The 23901-nt window shown below is 51.5% G+C and overlaps 3 protein-coding genes across 16 annotated transcripts in view; 1 reads left to right on the top strand and 2 right to left on the bottom strand.

The window, feature by feature from the left end:
* The first annotated feature begins 106 nt into the window (after positions 1-106).
* LOC110484493 (malignant fibrous histiocytoma-amplified sequence 1-like) lies at positions 107-10794 on the top strand. 7 transcript variants are annotated; one of them, XM_031504940.3, is made up of 11 exons: positions 107-1757; positions 3378-4257; positions 4862-5153; positions 5586-5772; positions 6690-6880; positions 6981-7468; positions 8606-8763; positions 9266-9425; positions 9877-9947; positions 10048-10154; positions 10371-10794. In XM_031504940.3, exons 1-11 carry the CDS (start codon positions 1739-1741, stop codon positions 10386-10388), a joined length of 2571 nt encoding a protein of 856 aa, XP_031360800.3. In that variant the 5' UTR covers positions 107-1738; the 3' UTR covers positions 10389-10794. The 7 variants fall into 7 exon arrangements, 4 of the variants coding, with proteins under 4 accessions (XP_031360800.3, XP_085437734.1, XP_085437735.1 ...); XR_014955989.1 differs by lacking the exon at positions 9266-9425; XM_085581608.1 differs by having other exon boundaries at positions 10048-10794.
* On the bottom strand, positions 7962-14469 carry IRF7 (interferon regulatory factor 7). The gene is made up of 11 exons (XM_021555190.4): positions 14335-14469; positions 14095-14257; positions 13702-13864; positions 13538-13620; positions 13331-13376; positions 13126-13224; positions 12834-13052; positions 12594-12719; positions 12077-12457; positions 11798-11916; positions 7962-11098 (listed from the first exon to the last, which is right to left on the bottom strand). Exons 1-11 carry the CDS (start codon positions 14355-14357, stop codon positions 10952-10954), a joined length of 1569 nt encoding a protein of 522 aa, XP_021410865.3. The 5' UTR covers positions 14358-14469; the 3' UTR covers positions 7962-10951.
* A 2670-nt stretch (positions 14470-17139) lies between these two features.
* The window catches only part of SLC25A22 (solute carrier family 25 member 22), a 50337-nt gene continuing 43575 nt past the window's right edge, over positions 17140-23901 (bottom strand). For all 8 annotated transcript variants that reach the window (XM_085581626.1, XM_085581629.1, XM_021555195.3 and 5 more), the window contains 5 exons: positions 23560-23678; positions 21795-21966; positions 21084-21238; positions 20190-20265; positions 17140-19352 (listed from right to left, as the gene is read on the bottom strand). In XM_085581626.1, coding sequence (XP_085437752.1) covers positions 19199-19352; positions 20190-20265; positions 21084-21238; positions 21795-21966; positions 23560-23678 — 676 coding nt within the window. In that variant the 3' untranslated portion in view covers positions 17140-19198. The remainder of the gene's footprint in view (positions 19353-20189; positions 20266-21083; positions 21239-21794; positions 21967-23559; positions 23679-23901) is intronic.

The raw sequence follows: 23901 nt of genomic DNA, 5'->3' as shown, positions 1-23901 counted from the left end.
CTCTTGGCCTGGCTGTTCCATGTAAACCTGCACGTGTAAGGAATACTATGTTTGTGAAGGGGACTGGAGCTGGATTAGTAATTGTCCCTCCTCCTCTGCAGGAGAACTGCAGATCCCTATCAAGAATCAAAGCAGTCCAGCACACGTTCTGACTTCATCTTGATGGCTTCAGCAGAATCCCTTGCCTGCAGGTACTGCAGAGCAGCAGCTCTTTTAAGTGACTCTCTGAAATACAGGCCCTTAAATGATACAGCACCCTTGAACCTGACTTGAATCATTCCCCATCAAATCCTGCTAGGAAGGAGATGTTTCACAGAGAAATTGAAGAGAAAACCGTAAGTTACAACTCAGAGACTGGCTTTCCCTTCATGGGAGCTGGTTTGGAAAGTTTATTTTTTTACTATTTAAACAAAACAAGCCTATATACCAGTAGTGTTCATGGATGAATCCTGAGCATTTTGAAATTAATCTTCCTTGCTTCTGTATGCTTCCGGTATGGAAGTGCAGCCTGGATGGACTATTAGGAAGTGATAACTTTGGGTTACTTTGTAGATTTTTGGAAAAGACACAGTACTGACTGCAGAAGAACAGCTGTCAGAGAAGCTACAGTTTTCAAGCTAAACTTGGAGCTAGAATACAGACGTGGAACATGGGTGTGGGGTTTTAAATGCAAACACAGCTGATAGATTTCTTTACAAAATAAGAATTGAGAAACTTTAATAACACTGTTAGCACAAGAATGAGACAATGTGATCTAGTTGTGCATACATTTAGGCCAGAAATTGGACACCTCTGAATGTCTCAGAGGAGCAGTTCTGCCATCACCTGTCTATACAGAATGAAAAAGGGTCGGTGGTGTGAAAAATAAGGCTTGACCAAATAATAGAAGCAAGTACACTGTTTACCGGGAAGACAGTGTCAGTCTGTTTCATTCCTCAGGCTGTTTCACTGCTTTAAATTATTGTTAAATGTTACCCTTGAACCGACAGTAAAGATAACAGCCTGTTGCAGGATGTGTTAGGAGCGCCTGCGATATAAGGTCTGTTACATTTGTTATTTCTGCAACTGCCATTGCCTGAGGAGTGCTGAGACTGAAAACTACACCTTCTGCATGAGCTTTCTGCTGGAATTACATGAATAAGAATACTGGTTCTTTCGTTCTGTCTACCATTAAAATAAAATTATCAAATTGTAAGCTGCCTCCTCGGAGAGGCAATGAGAAACATACCTAAAAATCCCTCTTCTGGTGTGTTCTAGAACAGTTTTTGTAGTATACTGTGTATACTACTTGCTTTTTTATTTTTCCCCTTTCTGGCTGGCCCTCTCGGATCACATGCTGTTACCTGTTTAAGGGAAAAAATCTTATTTATTCAATACATGCAGTATTTGGTAACAATATAATCTCTTTTTAGTGTCCTTTCATTCCCGTGAAAGAGTGGTGGTGCCAAAAGCTTGTTCAGCATAGGCAGGGAGGGATGCTGCACCAGGAATTTGATTTGGAGCCTACTCTGCTGCCATGGTTGTCTCATAGGTGACCTCCAGTACTGCTTTTGGGACATAATCCTGGCACTGCCATCTGGCCAGAAATGTTCAGGTTCTTGAGAGCTGCTCTGAGGCTGGATGGAGAAAGAGAGGGTGGGGTTCTCTGGCAGAGAGGGAGGCGGGAGCGGCACCAGAGGAGGAAACGAAAGGGGGAGGCGAGCGCCTGGAGGATCCAGCTGTGCCACTCTGCAGGGTCATGGCCCAGCCCAGAGCCTGTGAGTAGCTGCCCTGGCTCTTCGCTGCTCCAGCTCACTGGTGGTGGGGGTTCTTTGGGTTGTCCCTGAGGGAGAGACTGGGCATTTGGGAGAAGGTGAAGGCTTGCTTTCCTGCTGGGCTTGGAGCATATCCCGCGTTTTAGTGGTGATGCTGAGAAATGATGAGTCAGTCCTGAGCTGGATGCATTGCCTAAGGGGATGCTCTGCTTGGCATCATGGGAGGAAGTGAAACAAGGAAGAGGAAAGCAAATCTTAACCATGTTTTGCTCTGGTATCATGTGATGCCCATCCCATTGATACTCTCACCTGCAAATCTCTCTTCTCTTAACACCTTCTATTTGGGGACATTCTCAGCTGTCAGTGAGTCCCTTCCTGTGTACCCTGCCCTACGGAAATCCCACCGTCCCTGCATTTTTTCCCCGGTCCCTGTGTAATTTCCCCAGCTTCCCAGGGCTGGGAGCATCATCTGGAGGGGGGAGGATGTGATAGAGGAAGTGTCTGAACTCGCTGGCCCTGGCCTCAGTGCATTCCCATAGCTGTGGTCAAGAGCTACGAGTGGGGGAGCAGTGAGTTGTTTGGGGAGCAGCTGTCCTGGTGTGGGCTCTGCCCCCACAGCCCACTGCCGGGATTAGAAAGTGACGGAATCTGTGGTATTTTAGATGATTCCGAGATTGTAGAAAGCCTCTGAGCCCCGCTGCCAAAGAAGAAGCCATAATTCGTCTGTGCTGGTTTCAAGGTTGTTTATTCTTGCTTATCTCTAGCATGTTCTGCTGCCCTGCCGCAGCTCTGTCCTGCAGGGCAGCGTGTGGGGCTCTGCCCCTCAGTGGGATGTTACAAACATTATATACCAGAAACTCCCTGTGCTGTATTTACAATAATGTGCCAACATCTGTCGCCTACATTGAACAGTGTGTCCCCAGCCTAAACCAATAGAAAAATGCCAACACTACAGAGGAACATGAATGGCATGAAGAAGAAAAAGGACAAGACACACCCAATTTCCTCCATCTTGTCCCCTTTGGACCCCTTATCTAGAATCCTAAAATTTTACTTTTGCACCTGTGCCCACACTAATTATTACTAATATCAAGCACTCAGAGCATGTAATTCATCCTGTAAGATTGAAAACTCTTTTCCATGGGCAGAGATCACAGACAGTGTCTCTCGGGGCTCTGTACAGGGGCGTTCCTGACCCCCTGCCAGGGTCCCAGAACTTCCAGGGCAGCCAGAGGGATGCCCTGGATTCCCACAAGAATGTTTTGGGGTAGATATATCTGTGGCTGGAGGTCTTGCAGGGCTCAAAGCGTGAGAGCAAATTTGTTAACGTGGCACTTGGGCTGCCAGTCAACATCTGAGGGGAACTGTTCCTGCATCTTCAGTCCCAGCCAAGATCCTCAGCTTCAGTTCCTCTCTTGAGAGATCACAGGAGCTGTTCAAGCAGAAATTGTGGTTGCACTGTTCAACCAGCTCCTCTGCTTTTCCTTGCCGGCCAAAATTATCCCAAAGTCATGCGGAAAAAAAAAAAAAAAAAAAAAGAAAGAAAGAAAGAAAGAAAAAATGGTCTGCAATTCCAAAGGGTCAAACTGTCTTTTAACCACCTTCCGTGTCCCATGTGTCCAGGTCAGGAGCAGGAGGACAGATTGCGTGAAGTGAATCTCTCTACCCAGAGGCTGCGTGTGCTCCCTCTCACAGTCCTGAGCAATTCCACACTGGAGAGCCTTGACCTTGACAGGAACAAGCTCAGGAGGATCACTGGCATTTCTAAGCTTTGCAACCTCAAGAGTCTGATACTGTCCAAGAATGAGTTTGTGGACTTTCCCAGTGAAATCCAGAACCTGGTCTGTTTGGAGAGGCTTGAGCTGAATCAGAACCAAATCCGGATCATCCCAGAGGGGGTTTTCTCCCATCTCTCCAGGCTTAAGCACCTGCGGCTGAACAACAACCGTCTGTGTGCCCTCCCCAGGGACCTGGCAGCTTGTGGAGGCAGCCTCCAGTACCTCAACATCTCCAACAACCTGTTCCGCACCTTCCCGCAGCCCGTCCTGCAGCTGGCACGCTTACAGGAGTTCCATGTGCAGAATAACGCCCTTCGCCAGCTCCCCAGAGAGCTCTTCCAGGGGCAATCCCTGAAAATGTTTAAGGCCAGTGGGAACCCCCTCCGGGAGCCACCCACTGAAGTGTGTGCTGGTGGCATTCAGCAGATCCGGAATTACTTCGACCAACTTCAGCATGGTTTGGGGCAGGAGGACAAGAGGGTCAAGACCATGTTCTTGGGGGCCTCGCTGGCAGGGAAGTCCACCATCTGCAGAAGCCTGAAGCAAGGGCAATCCAAACTGGTGCCCAAGGAAGAGCGAACGGTTGGAATAGAGATCAGTGAGTTCCAGATGGAGGACTTCACTTTTCTCTTCTGGGACTTTGCTGGCCAGCTGGAATACTACATGACTCACCATGTGTTCATCACCCCACAAGCTCTCGTCATCCTCGTCGTCAATCTTCACATGTAAGTGCTGAGCTGGTTTGGATTCCAGGTAGAGTGGGGAAACTAAAAAAGAGCTGGGGAACTTTGCACTGCACAAATTCACACTATTTCCACTGGACCTTGAGGCCTGGTCTTCTCACCATTGGCATAGCTGGCTCTCCCTCTAGCCCTTTTTGCAGATCAACCTTTTAATCCACCAGGTTTGTCATCACCTTGCCAAAGGCCTCTGTTTGGAAGCGTTGAAATAAGCATCAACTCCTTATGTGACGACTGAACCCCATCTAAGTGGACTTGCTTTCTGCAAGAAGCAAATCCCTCCTGTGTCCTCTGGTGTTCCCTGAACACGGAGGGAGCATCAGGCTTGGGTTTGGTGCTACAGAGGGATGCTCTTGCCCACAGGAGGGTTTGACTCTGCTATACCCCACAGTGTAAGGATGGGGAACTGAAGTATGAGCTTGGATACAGCCCATGTCAGTGAGCTGTATCTCAGGTACTGAGATCTGAGCTCTTGTCCTGAGAGCTCCTGGGACAGCAGGGTTTGTGGGGCTTCCTGTACTGGTGGAAGTTGGCTGGAGATCCAGAGAATGAGGTGTGAATTTGGAATTTTCTTTTTCTCCCTCCCCAGGTACCAAACTAACGACAAAATTTTCAAGGAGCTTGTTGGTTTCTGGATCAACAACCTGTCCATGCGAGTCCCAAACTCAGTGGTGCTTCCTGTGGGAACTCACGTAGACTGCTGCCAGGAGCAGGAGGTAGCAGAGAAGACATGTGACATCATGGCCAGGATCACAGCCATGCTGGCAGAGAGAAAAAGCACCCTTGCTCACTTCATCGACAACCTGGAGGGCAGTGAGGAACCCAAGTTTTATGTGGACCAGTGGGAGAGGCTGAAAGAGATGGAGAGCTGCACGTTAACCGTAGGGCTGAGATTATTCTGGGTTCTGGCTGGCTGAGGTCACCCTGCTGTCTCTGGCAGCCCAGCATGCTACTGGCTAGGGTCACCTAGTGCAAATGCATCAGGCCACTGCTGCAGCCCCTCCCCAGGCTGGGGTGGACGTGGTAACTCCTGGCTGTGACCTGCAGGGTCCTTTTCCCTAGTAGGTGATGGGCATCTCCTCCTGTGGCTTGTAGCAAGTGCCTGAGGAGGAGTGTGAAGGGTCATTTACCATTACCAGGTGATTTTCAGGGACTGCTGTAGAACAGAGGTGTCAAGGAAGCGCCTCTGAAGCTGAGCCAGTGGCGTGTCTCACCCTGGGTGACCTCATGGGCATTAGGTCTTTCCTTTACCTCACAGGCTAAAAAACTCCTCTGGATGTGCTTCTGTCAGGTATGTGCTTCCTCTCTTCCAGATCTTAAACTTAGTTGCTGTCAACTGCACAGATCACCGTGACATCAGAAAGCTCAAGGCCATTATTTTGAAGCACATGAAGAATGAGGAGCTGTTCCCTGAGGTTGTCCGAGTGCTGCCGCCTGTCTACAGGCAGGTGGAAGCTGCCATCGTGGATATTGCGCAGAGCGAGGAGATGGCAGAGCATGGTGAGTGCTCTGTCACCTCTGCCACACCTTTCTGAGAGGAGCTTCTGCCCTGTGCCTGGGATAGGCTCTCTCCAGGGCTTTCCTGAACTGGGGATGGGCTCTCCAGTGCTTGCTGCACCCTCTGGCCCTGTTTGTGTGGCAGTGGAGTCACTGCTGAAGACCTTGCAGTGTTAATGCTGAAGCATGCCTGAGCAGACCACATTGTCTGGTTTCTTGTTTTCCAGTGATGTTTTTTGTTCTCCTCTTTTCCCTGTATAAGCAATTAGAAACATCTTGCAGGAAGGAGCTCCACAGCTTTAATACAACTATGTGGTTTTCAAATCTACATCCTGCTAGCCTTATTTAATGGCCCTTACCCTTCCCTAGACCCTTTTTCCATTTATCACATGACTTAGCAGAACCAGCAGGCAGCTCCAGCCCCTTGCTTATATACCAAAAGCAGGTATGAATTCCACCAGTTCCCAGTGACATCTCTGGCCCCTCTGGCCAGTGTAGGATTAGAGAACAAGAAGCAAATGCTTTTCTTTCATGGAGATAAGTCAGATTTTGTTGCCTGTCTCTCTAAATTGCTGAATGGCAGTCTGAGGTTTAACTGGCAATCTGAGGTTTTCTGGCTGGAAATAAACCTGCTTCCTCAAACAATAATAATAATTTAAAAAGTATTAGCCTTGTTTTTCAGAAAGTTCTGGCAGGCTGTTCCCACTGCTGAGGCAAGGCAAAGCTGTGGGAGCTTCAGGGTGGCAGTTGGACATCTGAGGAGAGGCAGAACATTTTGGTCACAGTCACTGAGCACGCTGATGCCAGCTACTTCCCCAGGGATGGCCTAGGTGACATGGGTGTTTGCTGGCTCTCTGAAGCATCTGCCGTGGACTGCTGTGTCTGGTAGACGCATGCTGAGCTCCTGCATCTCCCTCTAGGCATGATGGACCTCCAGTACCTACTCAGCAAACTCTCCCAGTGCAAGCACCTGGCCAGCCTGGACAGAGAGCTCCTCCAGGACATCTTGCGGTACCTCCACCGCATCGGGCTCGTCGTGTGGTATGAAGAAATCAAGCACTTGGAAAACACCGTCTTCCTCCAGCCTACATTTTTAATAACGATGTTCAAGGTGAGTGTGGGGATCAGGACCATCTCTGTAGAGCCCAAGTTCTGCAGCTTTGCTGGGCTCCTCTCACTGCCATCTCATCTCTCCTTCTCTTCCCATGCAGCTCCTGGTGCGGCACCAACTCGTCCAGCAGCTCGAGAGCATTTCTGTGGAGACACTGATTGGAGAACATGCCACCATCAGAGACAGGGCCAACTGGGTGTGGACCTTCAAGTCAAAGGCAATGCTGTGCCACCAGGCTGTGCGTGCCTTGGTGAAGCACCAGCTCTGTTCGGAAGGGAGGTGGGATGTCTTTGAGGAAATCATGGGACACAAGCCTCACAGAGGGAGAGGGAAACTCTTCAGCCTCCTGGAGCACTTTGAGCTCTGCCTGGAGGTGAAGCACACTGAAGCACTCAACCCACAGGCCAGGGAGTTTGTGCCTGGGAAGCCGTGGGAGACAACACGGAGCCAAGGCGAGTCCTGGTACTTGTTCCCAACCTATCTGAACCAGACAGAGGAAGTGTCTGGGTTCTGGGGAGGAGATCACCCTGAGGACCTCCACATCCGAGCTTACTTCTCACCCGAAATACCTGAGGGCTTCTTCCAGAGGTAAGCACTGGTTTCCGGCCATCAATGAGGTTTGAGTTTGCTCAGTGCAGTGCCAGGATGACTCTCAACAAGCCCTTGGCTCTTAAGACTGTATCTGCTGAGGCCTGAGGCTGGGAGTCAAGACACCAGGGTGGCTTCTGAGCTGTGCCACACACATGTAGGGCCCTGGGTGAACCCCTTGGAATGTTCACTGCCCAGATGTGAGCAAAGGCCATGCTCCTTCTGGTTCACCTTTCATCTGGAGGTGGTGTTTGGCTAATCTGTGTCCTCCACGCAGGCAGAGGTCTCACAGTCTCACCCAAGAATGTTCTAGTTTCTATGGGTGTTAGAACTATACCAGTTTTTGGAACTTCTCCTGGTTTTCTGGACTTGTGTCTAGAGTTTTATCTGATGGTTTGTGGTTAAACCCTAACCAGCAACCAAACACCACAGAGCCACTTGCTCACTCTCCCCAGCTGGACTGTAGGGAGAATCAGAAAAGTGAGAAAACTCATGGGTTGAGATAAGGACAGTTTAATAGTTGAAATAAATTATAATAATAACAGTAATAGCAATAATAATATTGTAATGAAAAGGAAATCAGCAAAGAGAGAAATACAACCGAAGAACAGGTGATACAAATAAAAACCAATTGCTCAGCACTAACCAACTCATGCCCAGCCTGTTCCCAAGCAATGGTCCCCAAGGTTTATGTGCTGAGCATGATGCTACTGTGTATGGGATAACACTTTGGTCATTTGGGGTCAGCTGTCCCTTCCCATTCCCCTCACTGGCAGGGCAGCCTAAGAACCTGAAAAATCCTTGACTTGAGGTAAGCCCTGCTCAGCAGCAATTAACACATCAGTGATGTGTTATCCACATCATTCGCATCCTAAATCCAAAGCACAGCATTGTACCAGCTACTAGGAAGAAAATTAACTCCATCCCAGACAAAACCAGGACAAAATGGCCAACTCTGGAAAGATCTCTTGGTTTAAGAGGCTGCTCCTGCTACTTGAGCTTTCAGCAGGGGAAGGTCCTCATTTTGTGTCTGTTCTTACTGCAACTTGGTTCATATTTTCAAGTCCATCCAGTTTCTCCAGCATTAGGGATAAGCTAGGAGAAAAGTGATGAAAGCCATGGACAATCTCCTTGCAGGTTGCTGGTGAAAGCTTGCTCCTTCTATTCCACGCACTGGGTGGCCAAGGTGACCTGCCTGCTTGTATGCAATGGCAAACCCCTGCTGATCAAAGAGAATAACCAGAGGGCCTACAGCTACCTGGAGCTCCGCAGCAGAAAGCCATCAGAAAGGACAGGTAAGATCCCTGATCCATATTTCATTACTCCCAACCCCATGTCTTGCCTTAGCTCTGCTCCTGCCACTTCCAGCCCTATGGGAAGTGTCCCAGGAAGCCTTTGCCACATGTCCTAGTCTGGCCTGGGTCCACCAGCAGTCCACTTAAAGGTTTTCCCTTTCTCCATCGAATTCTGGTCAGGACTCCTCTAGAGGTATCACATGAAAGTGGAAAGCCAAGTTTTCATTCTCGTCATGAAGCAAATGGGTCGTCCTTCCCCAGAAGGCTCCAGCAGAGAACAGTCTAAGGCTGGGTCTTCCACTGATAAGTAAAAGGGCCACCCAAATTGGGGAGCTCTTCCAACATACCATTAAATTCCGTATGGAAGTTTGGTTAACTGGGGATGGAGCTGGTCTGACAGCTGAGGCTGTGGGCTGGAAATTATGTGTGGGTCACAACAGAATCTCCTGGGCTGCTGTGGCTGGAGGCTGTAAGAAAGAGACATTCTCCTTTTGCCTGGAAGGGTTCCAGTTTGCCTGGGACTTCCTTGTGGCAGTTGTGCTCATCATCCAGAAGCTCGCTGAGGAGTGGCCGGGGCTGCACGTGTGTGTGAAGGCTCCCTGCCGAACGTCCGGCTGTCCCGCAGAATTCCTCTGGCCAGACATGGATGGCACAGGTGCCACGTACGTACACTGTGCCCTCCAAGTGAGGGTGGGACCTGGGTGGCCACTACTGCAATGCTGGTGCAGCTGGTTAGCTTTTAAAAGCCATGTGAAATCAGTTGTGAAACTCACCAGGCACTACGGTGCCCTTCTCCCAACCATAGCAGCTCTTGTCCCAAGTGGTGTTAACAATTACTGGTGTGGGAAACTGGAGCATGGAGGGAAAAGTGAAGAAGCTGAGACTCTGGGGCTCAGGCACAGAATGTTCACTCTGGACATGTGCCCACATGTCCCTGTTTCATGAAGAGCTGAAGGTGCTCAGGCACCTGGGAGGGCAGCGGCTGTCCACCAACAGCTGCCCCTCAGGTCAGGGTGGGAAGAGCAAGCCTCTTCCATGGCCTCGGCATCATATTCCATGGGAAGCGCTGAGAGCAGCTCCTGCTCCTTCTTTCCTGGGCTTTTTCCTCCACAGGACAAAGGAAGACGTTAAAACTTGCGGGACGTGTGGGCATCGTTTTGGTGCAGAGCTGCTCCTGCCCAAAGGTGAGCCCGGTGTCCCGAGTCTGTGCCACAGCTGTGCTCAGAGGAAGGAGGGCTGAGGGTTTAATGGAGCAGAGGGGTTAAGGGTGTCCCATTCCCACAGTACCCAGGCCACTGGAGGAGCCCCCAGCACAGCCCTCTGCTCACTATTACGTGACAAGCTACGGGACCACCACCTTTGGGCCCAGCAGCATCCAGGTCACTCGGCAGGTAAGGACACTGCTTCCTCCCCTTGCCCAGGGACCAACAGTGATGGTCAGGCTCCTGAAAGGAGGGGGTGCAGTTGCTTGCAGCCTGGGGAGGGCACACCCCATCTTCAGTCAGCCCTCTGGTCTCCACACTCCTCCCTGAGATACCACCCCCCTCTGCACCTCTGAGCTGGTGGTCTGGGTGTTTCGTGTTGTACTTACTGCCTTATTTTTCCAGAACATCTCCAGTGAGTAACTCTGGGCAGTGCTCAATGAAGAATTACTTTTGTTTAGCCCAAGCCAAGCTGTCCTCAACACATTCTGCTTGCGAGTCATGTTTGCAGCCTTAATGCATGGAAATAAATGCATGGATAAATGTATCCCTTCACACTGGGAAGTCACCTCATCCACTCAAATTTAAGGAGAAGAAGGTGCTAATAAAGCTCTCTGATACCAGCCCACCCCTGCCAGCAGGGACTTTGCTGAGACAAGGCTGGGCATGGACCCCCGTGGTTTTGGGGGTAGAAAGGGGTGGTGAAGATTTCAGACTGATAGAAGAGGCACATCTCCAGGCAAGAGAGAACTACGATCCCATATATATATGTATTTTAGCTTGAAAAAGTTAAGAAAATAAATCTGTAAATTACCACCCTCCACAAAAACACAACACTAGAAGCTGACAGAGAGGAAAAGCAATGTGTGAGCTCCAGGACTGGTCACTGAAGTTGTCCTTGGGTTGGGGGGTGCTGGTTTGCAGAGCCTGGATGCCCACTGGTGCTGCTGCCTGTGCCAGGGCCATGGGGAGCGGGGCAGGTGGGCTCAGCCCAGCTGCATGTTGTACTGCTCAATGAGCTCCATGAGGTCGAAGGAGTTGGAGAGCTGCAGGCTGATGGTGCGGCTGTCCAGGGAGGAGGCTCCCTCCTGCAGCACCTGCTCGTAGTAGTACTCACAGAACTTGGGCACCAGCTGCAGCAGCAAAATATTTGGGTTAGGGGCAGCTGCCTGATATAGCTGCAACAACCTGCATGGCCCTGTCCTCCTGGAGTGCAGGGAAGAGATGTCTGGGGCACCCTTTGTCTCCCCCAACCCCTGAGGGTCCCTGTCCCTGGGCATCTGCCTTCCACACCATCCCACCCGGACCCCAAGTGTTCTCTGTCCCATTCTTAACCCATGTTTTCCCTGTCCCCAAAGGCTCCCTCCCTGGTCATGCAGCCCCCCATGTCACCAAGAGTCCACCTCCCTGTCACTCAATTGCCCCACCTCTCTCAGCCCTCAGGCTACCCCCTCTTTGGGTATCCAGATCTATCAATCTGCCCCAGATCCTGAGGGCTCACAAATCACCATCTCCACTGCACACTGAGGGCCTCCCTCTTGTGCACCCAAGCACTCACCTGCCCTGGCCCCTGAGGCTCCTCCTGCCCAGTCCCTGAAGAAACTCCATCACCTATCCATCACCTAGAAGACCCCATCCCTGGGCACTCAGAATCCAACCTGCCTCAGTCCCCAAGGGTCCCTCTTCAGGCACTCAGATCCTCCATCTCCCAGCCAGCTCAACCTCAAGGGTCCCCCTCCTCAAGGACCCAGAGTCCCAATTCCCCTGGCCTCCAGGAGTCTCTCCCCTTCCCTGGGCAGCAGTGGGGTAGTGGTGGGTTTTGGCTACTGTACCTTCACCAAGATGAGCTTGGACTCCTTAGGCTTGGCCTTGGAGAAGGCCTGCCCAAAGCAGAGATAGATGGTGAAGTCGGGAGATCGCCGCCTTTGGCCGTTGCGGAAGTCCCTCAGCTCTGTGAGGCAAAACAGGGCTCAGTTTTGGGGTGAGCCTGGGGGCACAGAGGGGCTGGGAGGGTTTGGATGCTTGTAACATCCTGGCGCTGGCTCCGATGAGCCCCAAACCAGGCTGGGCAGGAAACGACACACTGGGAACTACATGACACCCCTTCCCACCTGTGCAAAACTCATGGAAGTCAAAGATGGGTGTTTCCTGGTCTCGGCAGAGCAGGTTGGATGGGGGCTCCTCAACCCCCTCGAGCTGCTGGGACAAGGCCCAGAACACCTTGCACTTCTCCTGGCGGGTGGCAAAGACCTTGTAGGCGCGTTGCTCCAGCCGCAGCCTCGCGATGCCCAGCAGATCCTCGGTGATGCGCCGCTGCTTGCCGTCGGCCAGGCTGGCGGGGCTGGGGAAGCTCACCACGTGCCCGGGGCACGGGGCCCCCGGCAGGCTGGGGCGCTGGTACGTCAGCAGGCAGTGGCTGCCCCCAACCACCTCGTGGTGGAACTCCTTCCCCCGGTAGTAGATGGTGACATCCAGGATGGAGACAATGCCATCTGCACCAGGAAGTGATCAGCAGCTGCATCCTCCAAACCGAAATGTTACCCCTCCCCGAAGCACCCCCCAAGCATATTTACTGCTAATAATTGTAATTATAATAATTTATAGCTATTAATAATTAGTAACCCTGACCTGTGTGATCCAGCAGCAGCCGTGGCTGTGGCACGGGGCTGGCGGCGGGCACGAACAACGTCCGACCCGGCACATACTGCATGGGGACCGTGCCCTCCGTCAGCTGGCACGGCGGTGGCATGGCCCCTGCAGAGGGAGATGACCAGCAATGTATCACCATTCCAGATGCCACCCTGACCTCTTCCCACCCCATTATGGCATTCCCACAGCCAGGGGCAGATCCTGTCCCACGGCACCCACCTGTCTCCTCTGGTGGCATGAGGCCGATTGGTTGGTAGGTGCCCAAGGTGGGCTGCTCCACCGAGGGCACCCATTGTGGAAATGTGGGAGGGAAGCAGCTGTTTTGGCTGGTGTCTGAGTAAGGCTGGAGCAGGGTGTCCTGGTGAGGCTGGAGCAGGGTGTCCTGGTGAGGCTGTTGTACGATGTCCTGGTGGGGAGTGTCTCTGGCAGGGAAACCACCTGTGGGAAGGTTCTGGGGTCACTCACCCAGGCAGTCACCAACTCTGCACCCCACGAGCAGACCAGCTCTCACCTGCAGGCACCCAGGATGGGGCCAGCGAGTCAAGGTCGCTGGGAGAGATGTCACACTGCTGCAGCAGCTGCTCCAGAAGCTCTGTGGGGTCAGTGTTTCCTAAGGGGGAGCACAGTGGGTATGATGTCTCACAGCCACAAAATTACTTCCAGCTGAGCCTACTGGTTATCCTCCCCCAAAAAAAGATTGTGGGACTAGTGCTTACCTGGGACAGCAATGGCTGAGGCCATGTCTTGGGGGTGGAGCTCCAGCTGGAAAGGGGAGGAGAATGGGATCTTACTGCTGTGGTTGCCAGGCATCCAGCCTCCCTCAGCCCACATTTTGGCCAGCCCACATTTGGCTGCAGCTTAGGAGCAATGCTTGTGGAGTGGCAGCGGGGACCCCCCCTGGCCTGCTGTCCCCACCCAGCTACCTGCAGCTGCTGTTGTGCTGCCTGCTGGTCCACCACAGGGTTGGGGATGCAGGAATGTCCCTCCTTGCTGTCCTGGAGGGTGGCTGAAAGGAGAGCAGCAGGAATGGGAGGCCCTGATATTGTGCACCCCATCCAACACAGCCCCTCCGTGGGGCGACACTCACCTGAGACAATGGAGAAAACCTTGTGGGGGTCATCACCACGCTTGGAATGGTCCTGTTCCAGCTTGAACAAGTGGGTGCTGCTCAGGGCACAGCGGAAGTTGGTCTTCCACTTGGCTGGATCCTCGGAGCCTTCCTCGTACCGCCCACTGACCTTTGCCCAGGCCTGGGGGTGCAGGGAGGTGAACATGGGCTCCCTGGCCCCATGAGAACGGAGGTTTCCAGGGATGACTGGTCTTCCCCACCTCCCCAGCTCCCACCTTGAAACTCTCAGCTTGCTGCTGGTCACCATCCTATCCCACACACCTTGGAGACCCTGAAGCTGCTGCTGGCGTCCCCCACCCCGCCCACCTTGAGGATCTCCCCGTCGCTGCTGGCGACACTCATCCCACCCACCTTGAAGACCTCCAGGTCAGTGCTGGTGATGTCCTTCCTGGCGTTGTGCTTCCAGGGGACGCGGAAGGTGGTGTGGGCAGCGTCCATCCAGCGCAGCCCCCGGTAGCTCCCGCTGTTGATGGCGTCCAGCAGCCACTGTCCGAACCGCAGCCTCTGCGCTTCCCTGCGGGCGGGGACCGTCACCGGGGGGCACCGGGGCCACCCGGAGACGGCGACCCGGGGGTGCTGAGCGCCGCTTACCCCTCCTTCTCCGGTGCTGCCATGGTGCCGGTCCGCAGAGCCGCCGCGCCGTGCCGTGCCGTGCCGTGCCGTGCCGTGCCGTGCCGTGCCGTGCCGTGCCGTCCCTTGGCGCGGGGGCGGCCGTCTCCTTCCCGATCCTTTATCCGGCCCTCTCGTTTTCCTGGAAATCACGTGTCCCTCCGAAAGTGAAAGTGCCGCCGCTCCCGCGGGGCGCGGTGCCGCCGCTCCCGGGGTGCCCGGGAGATGCTCCGGGCCCGCCGCGCACCGCGCTCCCCGGACTGTCAGTAATTAAATTAATAAACCCGACCTAAAGCTGAGCGTGGGAATCCCGCAGCGCAGGGGGTCAGCCACACCCGCTCCAGCTGGGGCTTCCCGCGGCTGGAAAACCCCGGGGTGTCCAGATGTTTATTTTAATCCCTCTTCTCCCGGCTGCCTTGGCTTGCACGCCAAGCCCGTGCTGCCAACAATGACAAACCGAGAAAGGCCAAAGTGCGGCGGGCAGCGCTCGGCACCGAGGCAGAGGCGAACCAGCCCATGTCCCCGACAGGAACAGCGACCACCCGGCGCTTCTCCGAGCCCTTTGAGCTCTCTGGGGAGCAGTAAAAAAACCCAAACTCCATGAGAGGTTCTTCGAGCTCCTTACGCAAGGGCCAGGAAGGGATGGAGGGGTCAGTGAGGCTGAAGCATGGAACTGCAGCCTTTTTCCCAATGTCCAGCTTGTTTTTGAGGAAATTTCTTCTCTCCAGGAACTCCCTACTGCCTACTAGGCACTCTACGTGTTTTTTTCAGGACATTGCCTGTTGTTTCCCAGGAAATTCCCCACTTCCTTCCTAAAACATCCCCCATTCTCCAGGAAATTTCCCAGTCAAGTTGTAGGGTATTTCCTTCTGGTTTCCTGGGCAATGTCTTTGTTGCTTACTAGAGTCCTCCATCCCTGTCTACGATTTTTCCCTCTGCTTAGAGGATTTCCACTGCTTCCCTGGGAAATTTCCCCACGACTGTAACTCCCTGCTGAGAGGAAAGCTCACATGTTTACAAACAATTTGCTGGGTGAAGGTGTGGGTGTTACGGTTTTTGAAATGGGCCCAATGTCTCTACTGCCTTAGGGCAGCGGGTTTGCTGCAGAGCCCAGGCAGTTCTGCTCCTGAAACAGACAAGGCTCTGCACAGCCTGAGTTTCTGAATTCTAGGGTAAAATAGCAGCTTCAAAGTGGGATATGTGGTAGGCGGTTTGGGAAGGCTGAACCCTCCTGATGCCTCAGCCAGTAGGGAAAGGAAGAGGGTAACACGTAGCTAGGAGTTTAGGATAAAAACAGGATGCTCCCTCTGAAACTTTGAGAGAGAAAATGCCACAGGTGTCTGCTCTGGTGGACTTTCTCATTTTATTTGATTCTCACTTTATTTGAATAAAGTTGAAGAACTCCTTCTGCCTCCTTTTTGGACATAAACTTCTGTTTTGGGGTGACCCTGGGGGCACAGAGGGGCATTTATGGATTTTCCTCACACTGGGAAGCAAGAAATTATTTCCCAAGAAGTACCATTCATCCCCTCTGGGCAATGCCCCTTTTGCTATTCACCAATTCCTCCTTTGCATTCTGGGCAATTTCCCCTCTCGGAAATATCACTGTCACTTTCTTTAAAAATGTCACTTCTGCTTTTCAGGAATTTACCAGGTAATTGAGGCAATTTTCTCCTTGCGTTCATGGAATTTACCTCCTTTTATTTCTAGACTATTCCCCCTATAGCCTTGTAGAAAATTCCCTCATTGCTTTCTAGAAATTCCCTGTGTATTTCCCCCTTTACTTTCAAGGACTTGCCCCTAGTTCTCACATAGAAATTCCTACATTGCCTTACAGAAATTGTCTAGTCCACTTTGTTATCCAGGATATTCAGCTTTCCAGAATGGTTTCATGTTCCAGGAATTTTCCTCTTGGCTGCCAGGATTTTTCCTTTTGTTTTGCAGGAATTTTCCCCCACAATTTTAGGAAATAGGACAGGGGCATTCAGCAGATCCAGCAAAATGTATTTAAAGGCAGTGAACATGATGAAACTCAAGAGAGGAGCCAGAAGAGCCAGGTCAGGTTGGGAGCAAGGGACAAGGCTGACACGGACAAGGTGAGGCTGGAATGGGCCCAGAGCTCTGCCAGAGGAACAAGAGGGAAGGAGTGGTGCTGGCTGCTGGCTCCTGCCCCAGGGATAAGCAGCACCTGCAGGGAGGGGAGCAGAGGAGTGTTTATTTACTTTCATTCCTCAATGATGCAATCAGCGCAGAGTGGTTTCAGTTAACAGGTGATTAAATTGATGGGAATTCTCCCATTTAATTTTTTTTTTTTCTTTTTGCAAGCAGGACCCTGCCTGCCTGGACAGGGGGGTACCTGTCTTGCACAGCCACAGCTGTTATCTCCTGCCACCTCCCCAGGTCCTGCTGGCTCAGGGACATGTCCAGGAAGCTAAAAATCAGCCAAATTTACGTCACCAGCTCCTGCACAGAGGAAGAAGAGCTGGAGATTTCAGGAGAAAGAGTCCGTTTTACAAAGTTGTTTTTAAAAGCATCCTAAAGGACAAGGAGAGTTTTCCCTGAACCTCAGCGCTTCACTGCAACAAATTTTCTTCTGAACTTAACCCCACCATACAAACCTGCACCCCACGCACATCCCCACAGCCACAAGTCACCCAGTTTCCAGGGACAATCCTTGCAGGAAGAAAGCCAAGCTGAAACTCCACAAGTTTTATCAGCAAGGTCTCTTTTAGGGACCCCCCTGTAAATCAAAAAGCAGCAAGGAATGGGGCACCTTAAAGAAAAAAATTAAAATAAACCTTTCTCTTTTAATCCACCCAAGGGAAATCCAGAGCAAGAGCAGCATCACAGCACTACACACAGCACAGACATCTATCATTGCCTTTGCACAGATTCCTTTCCAGATACACAGAAAAAAGGAAAGAAAAAGAAAATTATTCACATATGTAAAGTGACAAGTAACAAATCAGCCACAGAACAACTCTTTCAAAGAGAAAAAGGATGCATCAAGGAAGAAGGCCCTCAACATACAGGTTTCATGAAAACCTAACCAAAGAACAGTGAAACAGAGGTGGTTTTCTTATAAACATTAAAAACAAGGATATTTTAAAATTTAATTTAAATACACATTCAAAACACAAACACCAAGCAGGTGCCTGGAGAATAAAGCAAAAAGAAGGAATGAAAAGTGAATTCAACCAGTTTAATTTCAACACCAAAGTTAGGTGGATCGCACCAAATGGAATAAATAATGGAGAAGATCACACTGGGGTGGCAGATCTCACACTTAAGATAATTTAAACTAGAATTAATTACACAGCCCAAGAGAGTACTGAATGAGGAATTCACTCTGACAAGTGATATTAGTTGGGACAGTGTCCCTTTGACAGAGCAGGTTGTAGGTGTGGATTTGCCCACTGCCACCCACCACTGATCCCCACCCAGGGAGCAAACAGGATGTTCTTGTGAAGCACAGGACTCACCCCCTCAAGTGATGGACACACAAACAGCTCCCTGCTCAGAGAATATGAACCCTCTGCCCCTTCCACACCCACTGCCTCCAGTCACACCCAAGGCAAACAGCAGAACACAACCAGACCAGACCTGGCAGGGTGACCCCACAGGTGCAGCATTTCTGCTGCAGCTCCACGAGGTTGGACAGTGCCAGAACTGGAGCCAGTGCCTCCTTCCACACACCTGGGATCAGGCTGGGAAAAAATCAGATCAGCTGATCTACACCTGCAGCTTTATCACTCTAGGGGTGGGCAGGCTGAAGGAATGTAAGTGGTTTCTTTTTGTTTGGTTTTTCCTCCCCACAACCCTGAATAAAAAAAAAAAACCCTACCAAAAAAAAACAAAAAAAAAAAAAAAAAAAATCAACAAAAACCAAAAATAAACAACTTAAAAAACCCCACAAAAAAAAAACCCCACCAACACCCCCTACCCCCAAACAAACTAATAAAAGAAAAACAGCCAAAAAAACCACCAAAAAACTCTCCCCAAAATAAAAATAACTTGATCCCAAGTTCCTCTCCCTTCCATGCCTGTAGCCAAGCAGGGAAGTACCTTTGGACATTCACGTGATCCCACAGACATGTTCCCTACAGAGCAGACACCTGATTTTTGCACGTCACCCGGATGTGCCTGTGACACCTAGTTAGGGGGGACATCCCTTTGCTTTAAAACAAAAATAATTACAAAATCAATAGGAACAGTCAGAATTCATTTAAGTCCAACTAGTTTTTAAAAAGGGAGAACGGAGGACTGAAGGTTTCCAGGCCAAGGAACTTGCCAGAGCCAGCATCCCCCCACCCCTGCCTCCAGCAGCAATGAGATAAGCCCCCTTTGTGCAGTTTTCACTCTTGACCCGAGGTCAGCAGAACCAAGGAGGGACTGAGGGGACACAGCTGCCCCTCCAGCTCCTCCTCAGATGGCTGGCAGCTCCAGGTAGAACGGGAAACTGAGGTGGATGAGGGTTGAAGTTATTTCTTTCCCATCTCTTCTCCTCCCCAAGACAGAGAGGAGACTTCTGGGTCTGCAAGCCCAGTCTGTGCTTACCAGTGTCCTTAAGAATGACAATTTAAAACCGAACACGGGAAATTAAAAAGAGAGAGAGAGGGAGGAATAATTAAGTACTGTCCGTGGAAGGAGCGGGAGGGGCAGGCTCCAGACGGCGGCAGGGAAGGGACTCTCCCTCCCCACGTCTGCCCATCTGGGCACCGGGTCCCTTCGCGTCCCCGCGCGAACCCTTTGTGCTGTTGCTCTGACATCGACCGACACGGATGGCAAACACGGGGATGAATCCAGCGCTGCAGAGGGCGGGAGGGCACACGCAGCCGCTCCGGGGCTAGGCCCGGTGCTTGGGGAGCATGTCCAGCAGGAATTCCGCGATGCCGACGAAGTACACAACTTGTGCGATGCCGAAGAGGGGAGCAATGACCAGGGCTCGGCAGTAAGCCCCTTTGAAGAAGGCCGTGGGCCCTTCCCTCTGCCAGATCTTCCTGGGGAGAAATGGCACAGACAGGTAAGTGTCCATCCCACCCCTCCACCATGCCAGGAGAGCCCCTGGCCAAGCCCTGCCTTTCTGCCTCCCTCCAGAGACTAAACCAGGCAAGCGCTGTTGCCTGGCACAGCCTCCACGGCAAATCACCCATCACTGCCCAAGTGCTCTGCAAGTGGCCATGCAGAAACCTGCCCCATCCCTGCATCTGGCTAGATGCAGGAGTGGCTGCCTGTGTCCAGAATACAGCTAAGACAACCCCATGCTTGCATCAAGAGGTCCCCCCACTCAAAAGCTCCTTCAGTATGGGACAGAGCCAGATGGCAACAGATTCTGCTACCACTGAAATACAAAAGCATAGAAGTCCTTTTGTGTTTTGAAGCAGCCAGACCATAGTTTAGCAAAGGGTCATGCAGCTGGGGACAGCACACTCTGGCCATGCTCCTGCAGACACTGTGCAGAGCAGTCCCAGGAGGGATATAAGACTCAATACTGTAGGATTTTCCAGCAGTGGGGCCTTGGGAGAGACTACAACATTGCCTCCCTTTGCAGAAATAAAATCTCAGTGTTATGACTACTGGGGTTTGGACAGAAGTACTTAAATATAAATGCTATATTTTTCTTGCTCAATATGAGAAGAAGTTCTCTTTTATAAAACTATATATACATCTGCTCATATATATCTCCAGATAAACAGATAGATTGATAAAAGCACAGGGACAGAGGGAACATGAAGCACAGCTGCTGGTTGGGTCTAGAAGCTGCACTGCCTGCCTGGCAGCAGGTAGCAGCAGCTGCCAAACACCTGATGTGGTGCCTCTGTCATGAGGAGTCTTACTTGGTGCAGTCCAGGATCCCCGAGTAGGTGTCCTCATTCACTCCTCTCTGCAAGGACTGCAGCCGTGTTTTGATAACTGGGGAGGGAAAAAGAGGAGACACTGGTGAGCACTGGAAGCATAGCAGGCAGGAGCCACCCCAAAAGTAAGGTCTATGAAATGGTCAAAACAAAATTACCAAGACTACAGACCATTTTCATACATTTATCAGGGAAAACAAACCCATTCCTTTACAAATGGATAAAAGAAAAACAAAGCCACCCAAAACCCAACCCCTCCCTCCCTCACTGTGATCAAGGTTTCAAAAACTGACTTCAGTTTTAAACCTTCCAAATTCAGATATCACTCTGCAAAGTGGGAACTTATTTTCAACTGCTCATCTCCTTCAGGAAGTGGTATCTAAAATACACAATTCTGCTCCTACATTTCTTCACACCTTGGAGCATGTGCAGTGTTGGGGAGGGAGCAGTTACTTTCTGGTGTTTTTCACAGGAGAGAAACCAATGTGGTATTTAAGGCAGATGCTGTGGAGCAGGAGAAAAGGCCACAGATCTGAGGCTTCCCCTGTTTGTCCCAGACAATTTTAAGTCCACTTGGTCTGCATATTATCACTCCACATGGAAACGTGCCTTTCCTGCCAAGAGTAACTGAAATGAATTACACTCTCTTCCTGACATACCTAGTAAGTACTGCAAACCTCTGTGTAAGCTGTGGCAAAAGTTGTAACTCAGCTGAACTCACACCATCAGAGCTGGAGGCAGCAGAGCTGTCCCTTTCTGTGTGCTCATGCTGCAAAAAGGCTGGCACAGTCGCCCTCCTCCTCACCTGGCCCAGCCTGGGCCTCTGAGTCCTGTCACTTGGCACCAGGCCACCAGCACAGGCTGCTCAGGACTCACCATCACAAGGATTGACAGCCACTGCAGCCGTACTGCCGGCCACACATCCAGAGAGGAAGGACACGTAGAATGGAGCCTTGACATTGGGGTCTTTTTGACCCAGCTTGTTCAGGTTTGCAAACAGCGGGAAGTAAACAATGGAGAATGGGACATCCCTGCAGTGGGACAGGACCAAAAGGAAGAAAGAACAAGGATGAACAAAGACACCAGCACATTCAGAGGTCAATTGTTTTGACCACTTTTGTAAATTACGAGAAGTTCCTTCCTGCCCTCTATCCCCGTGGGTGCTGCTTTAGCTCTACTTTTGTTAAAGCTAGAGGAGAGTCACACTGTGAAAGCCCAGGCAAGGAGTGTCAGAGCAGGCACTGGTCCTTGCATCCAACATGCTCTGTGGCCCAGCTCCCACTGCACACCCTGGTGTCTCAGGCTGACAATTTTACTTTGCCAGCTCACAAGGACTTCTGCACAGTGTGAAAATACAGACCGTGGGGCAGACAAAAACCTTTCACAGAAAGCAGCAGAATTAAGTTTTCCAGGAACAAAAAGATACCATCCCTCACTTCTCTGACCTTCCCTTCTTTAATGTGCATGGAAAATGAACTAAACCAATCCACTCCCGCTGAAGCCAACACCTTTGCAGGCTCATTCCTGGGATGGGTGGTGGCTTAGGTCCAAGGCTGGGAACGCCAGAGCCCTGTCACGCCATCCTACCTTAGCAGCGTGGCTCCCAGGCCCTTGTAGAGTCCGGCGATGCCTTTGCTCCGCAGCAGCTCCCTGGTTATCTGGGTGGCTGTGGGGCGCCTTTCCACGGCCGGCTCGGCCGCCGCCGCCGCGGGGGAGGAGGAGATCTGGGCCTGCTGCGCCATGAGCTTCTTCTGTGCCGCTGGGGAGCAGAGCGCCAGCAGGTCTGCAGCTGCCCCACGGCAGCTCTGCTGCCCGGTGCCGCGGGACACAACATGCACACAAAGGCCAGGCAGGTGCCCTGCAAGCTTTTCCCCCCAGTCTGCCCATCTCCCTCAGCCTGTCCCAGTCTCTGACAGTGCTGCCACACCAGAACGCTGCCGGCTGCGCTCCAGCCCCAGCTGGTTTGCCCAGGCCTGTCACACACCATCTATGAGTGCAGAGAACAGGAGCTGCTGTGAGCAGGCAGGGGACAGTCCCTGCTTCCAGGTGTGTCTCTGAGCCTCCAGTATAACGAACAAGATGTTCATAAATGAAACAGTTTCCCCAAGTTCTGTTCTTTGCCTCCCTCCCCTGAAAGCAATCATTAACCTGGGGAGTTTGTCTCAGTCAGATTTATAAACACATCCTGGTTTCTCCCGCTTTTCCAACTGATGCACTTCGGCCCTTTGGCCAGAAGATGGAGAGCACTTCACTCTGTAAGTAATCCCTGGCACACCACAGCTCTCCTGCCACACAGAGAACAGGCTGTTCACAGCATCCAAAACCTCTCCTGAACCCTCAAACCACGGCTTAAATCCTTCCAACATTTTAAAATAATACACACAAAGAGGATAAGGTCTGCAGTAAAACCAGTGAAGAGAGAAAAGAAAATAAATCCATGATTATTCAGGAATGCCACATCAAATGAGAGATTAAAGGACAAACTGGCCCATTTTCCAGGAGGAGCCATAAGCATGGTATCTAGCAGCGTCATGCAGGGCTCCAGGGAAGTGAGGCCATAGCCCAGACTGACCTCTGGAAGAGACTACGGAAAGAGCAAGCAGCTCCTTCCCCTGGAGTCTCCATGCCAGACTCTGGTCCCTGTTCTCACCAGAAACACTACACAGTGCTTCAGCCAAAAGGCTCACACTCCCTCCTGCCTCTGCCTGCCAGCTCATGCCCACAGTCCCAAGAGCCTGATCCCAAATCTCATTCAAATCCAGTGCACTGGGAGTATTTTATTTACTGTTTCAATCAAGACAACTGCTGTTTTTGTCAGAGAGGAAAAAAGAGTACAAGGGGAGACAAGTCATTCGGAAATAACACATCCCCTTGGGAAACTGTTAGGGAGGTGCTACAGGGGGGTAGAAGAGAGAAAAAACAGACATCAGCAAACATGGACATGGAGGAAGCAGCACAGGAAAGGCACTGGAGGATGTTAATCCCTTCTTGGGTGCACAGGATCTACCATGTTTGAATCACCCACAAGCTGACCACCTAGTCATCTCTCCTGTCTCTCCATTCACCAATAGCATTTGCTGTTTTGCTTGCCAAGCCCATTGCTTTGAGCAAAAAACCCACCACCTCTTATAACTGCAAGGGCCTCTGCAAAGCCGGCTGAGCAAAGTGTTGGGGGAAGTAAGCTGGGAAGAGGAGGAGAAACTTCTGCTACATCTGTGGTATCTCTGACGTGGGAGAGCAGGGGGAGGGAAAAGGGTTTTCTCCACTCATTCTCTCAGCTCTGCCGTGAAAGCTCAGTCCCAGCTCCTTCCCCTCTCCCAGCTCAGGGCACAGGGAAGAAAAGTTCACGTACCAATGCGTCCTGCATCCTGCAGCTGGATTTTGAGCATCTCCATGGGAGTGGTGACAATCACCTGGCAGGTACCCGCACCACAGCCTGCCAGCATCTCCTTCAGCAGTGTCAGCTTTTTCCTGCCCAAAGAAAAGAGAGAGTGTCCATCAGAGGAGGTGGCCAGCAATAACACTTGGGCAGCTGGGTGCAAGGCTCAGCTCGTATTTCTGACCTTGGGGGTTACAGGAAAAGCAGCCAAGGGGACAGCAGGACCTGCTAGGCCTGACAGTTCAGCACAACCCAGGCTTGGCATCTCTGCCAGCACTATCTGACCTGGAGAACAAGCTCATTTTTTCCCCAGAA

The sequence above is a fragment of the Lonchura striata genome, chromosome 5 (assembly GCF_050655825.1).
Source record: "Lonchura striata isolate lonStrDom1 chromosome 5, ASM5065582v1, whole genome shotgun sequence".
Lineage (NCBI taxonomy): Eukaryota > Metazoa > Chordata > Aves > Passeriformes > Estrildidae > Lonchura > Lonchura striata.
This window is presented reverse-complemented; position numbering and strand designations above follow the sequence as displayed.

Bases quoted from the DNA above. Each gene is read 5' to 3' on its own strand.
- LOC110484493 (XM_085581607.1), top strand. From the start codon at position 3,266: ATGCGGAAAAAAAAAAAAAAAAAAAAAGAAAGAAAGAAAGAAAGAAAA. The intron at 5,773-6,689 runs GTGAGTGCTCTG...ATCTCCCTCTAG, and splicing joins CGAGGAGATGGCAGAGCATG to GCATGATGGACCTCCAGTAC. The intron at 6,881-6,980 runs GTGAGTGTGGGG...CTTCCCATGCAG, and splicing joins TTTTAATAACGATGTTCAAG to CTCCTGGTGCGGCACCAACT.
- IRF7 (XM_021555190.4), bottom strand. From the start codon at position 14,357: ATGGCAGCACCGGAGAAGGAGGG. The intron at 12,720-12,833 runs GTGGGTGCCGTG...CTCCCTCTGCAG, and splicing joins CATGCCACCAGAGGAGACAG to GGGCCATGCCACCGCCGTGC. The intron at 11,099-11,797 runs GTACAGTAGCCA...TTGCTGCTGCAG, and splicing joins CCAAGCTCATCTTGGTGAAG to CTGGTGCCCAAGTTCTGTGA.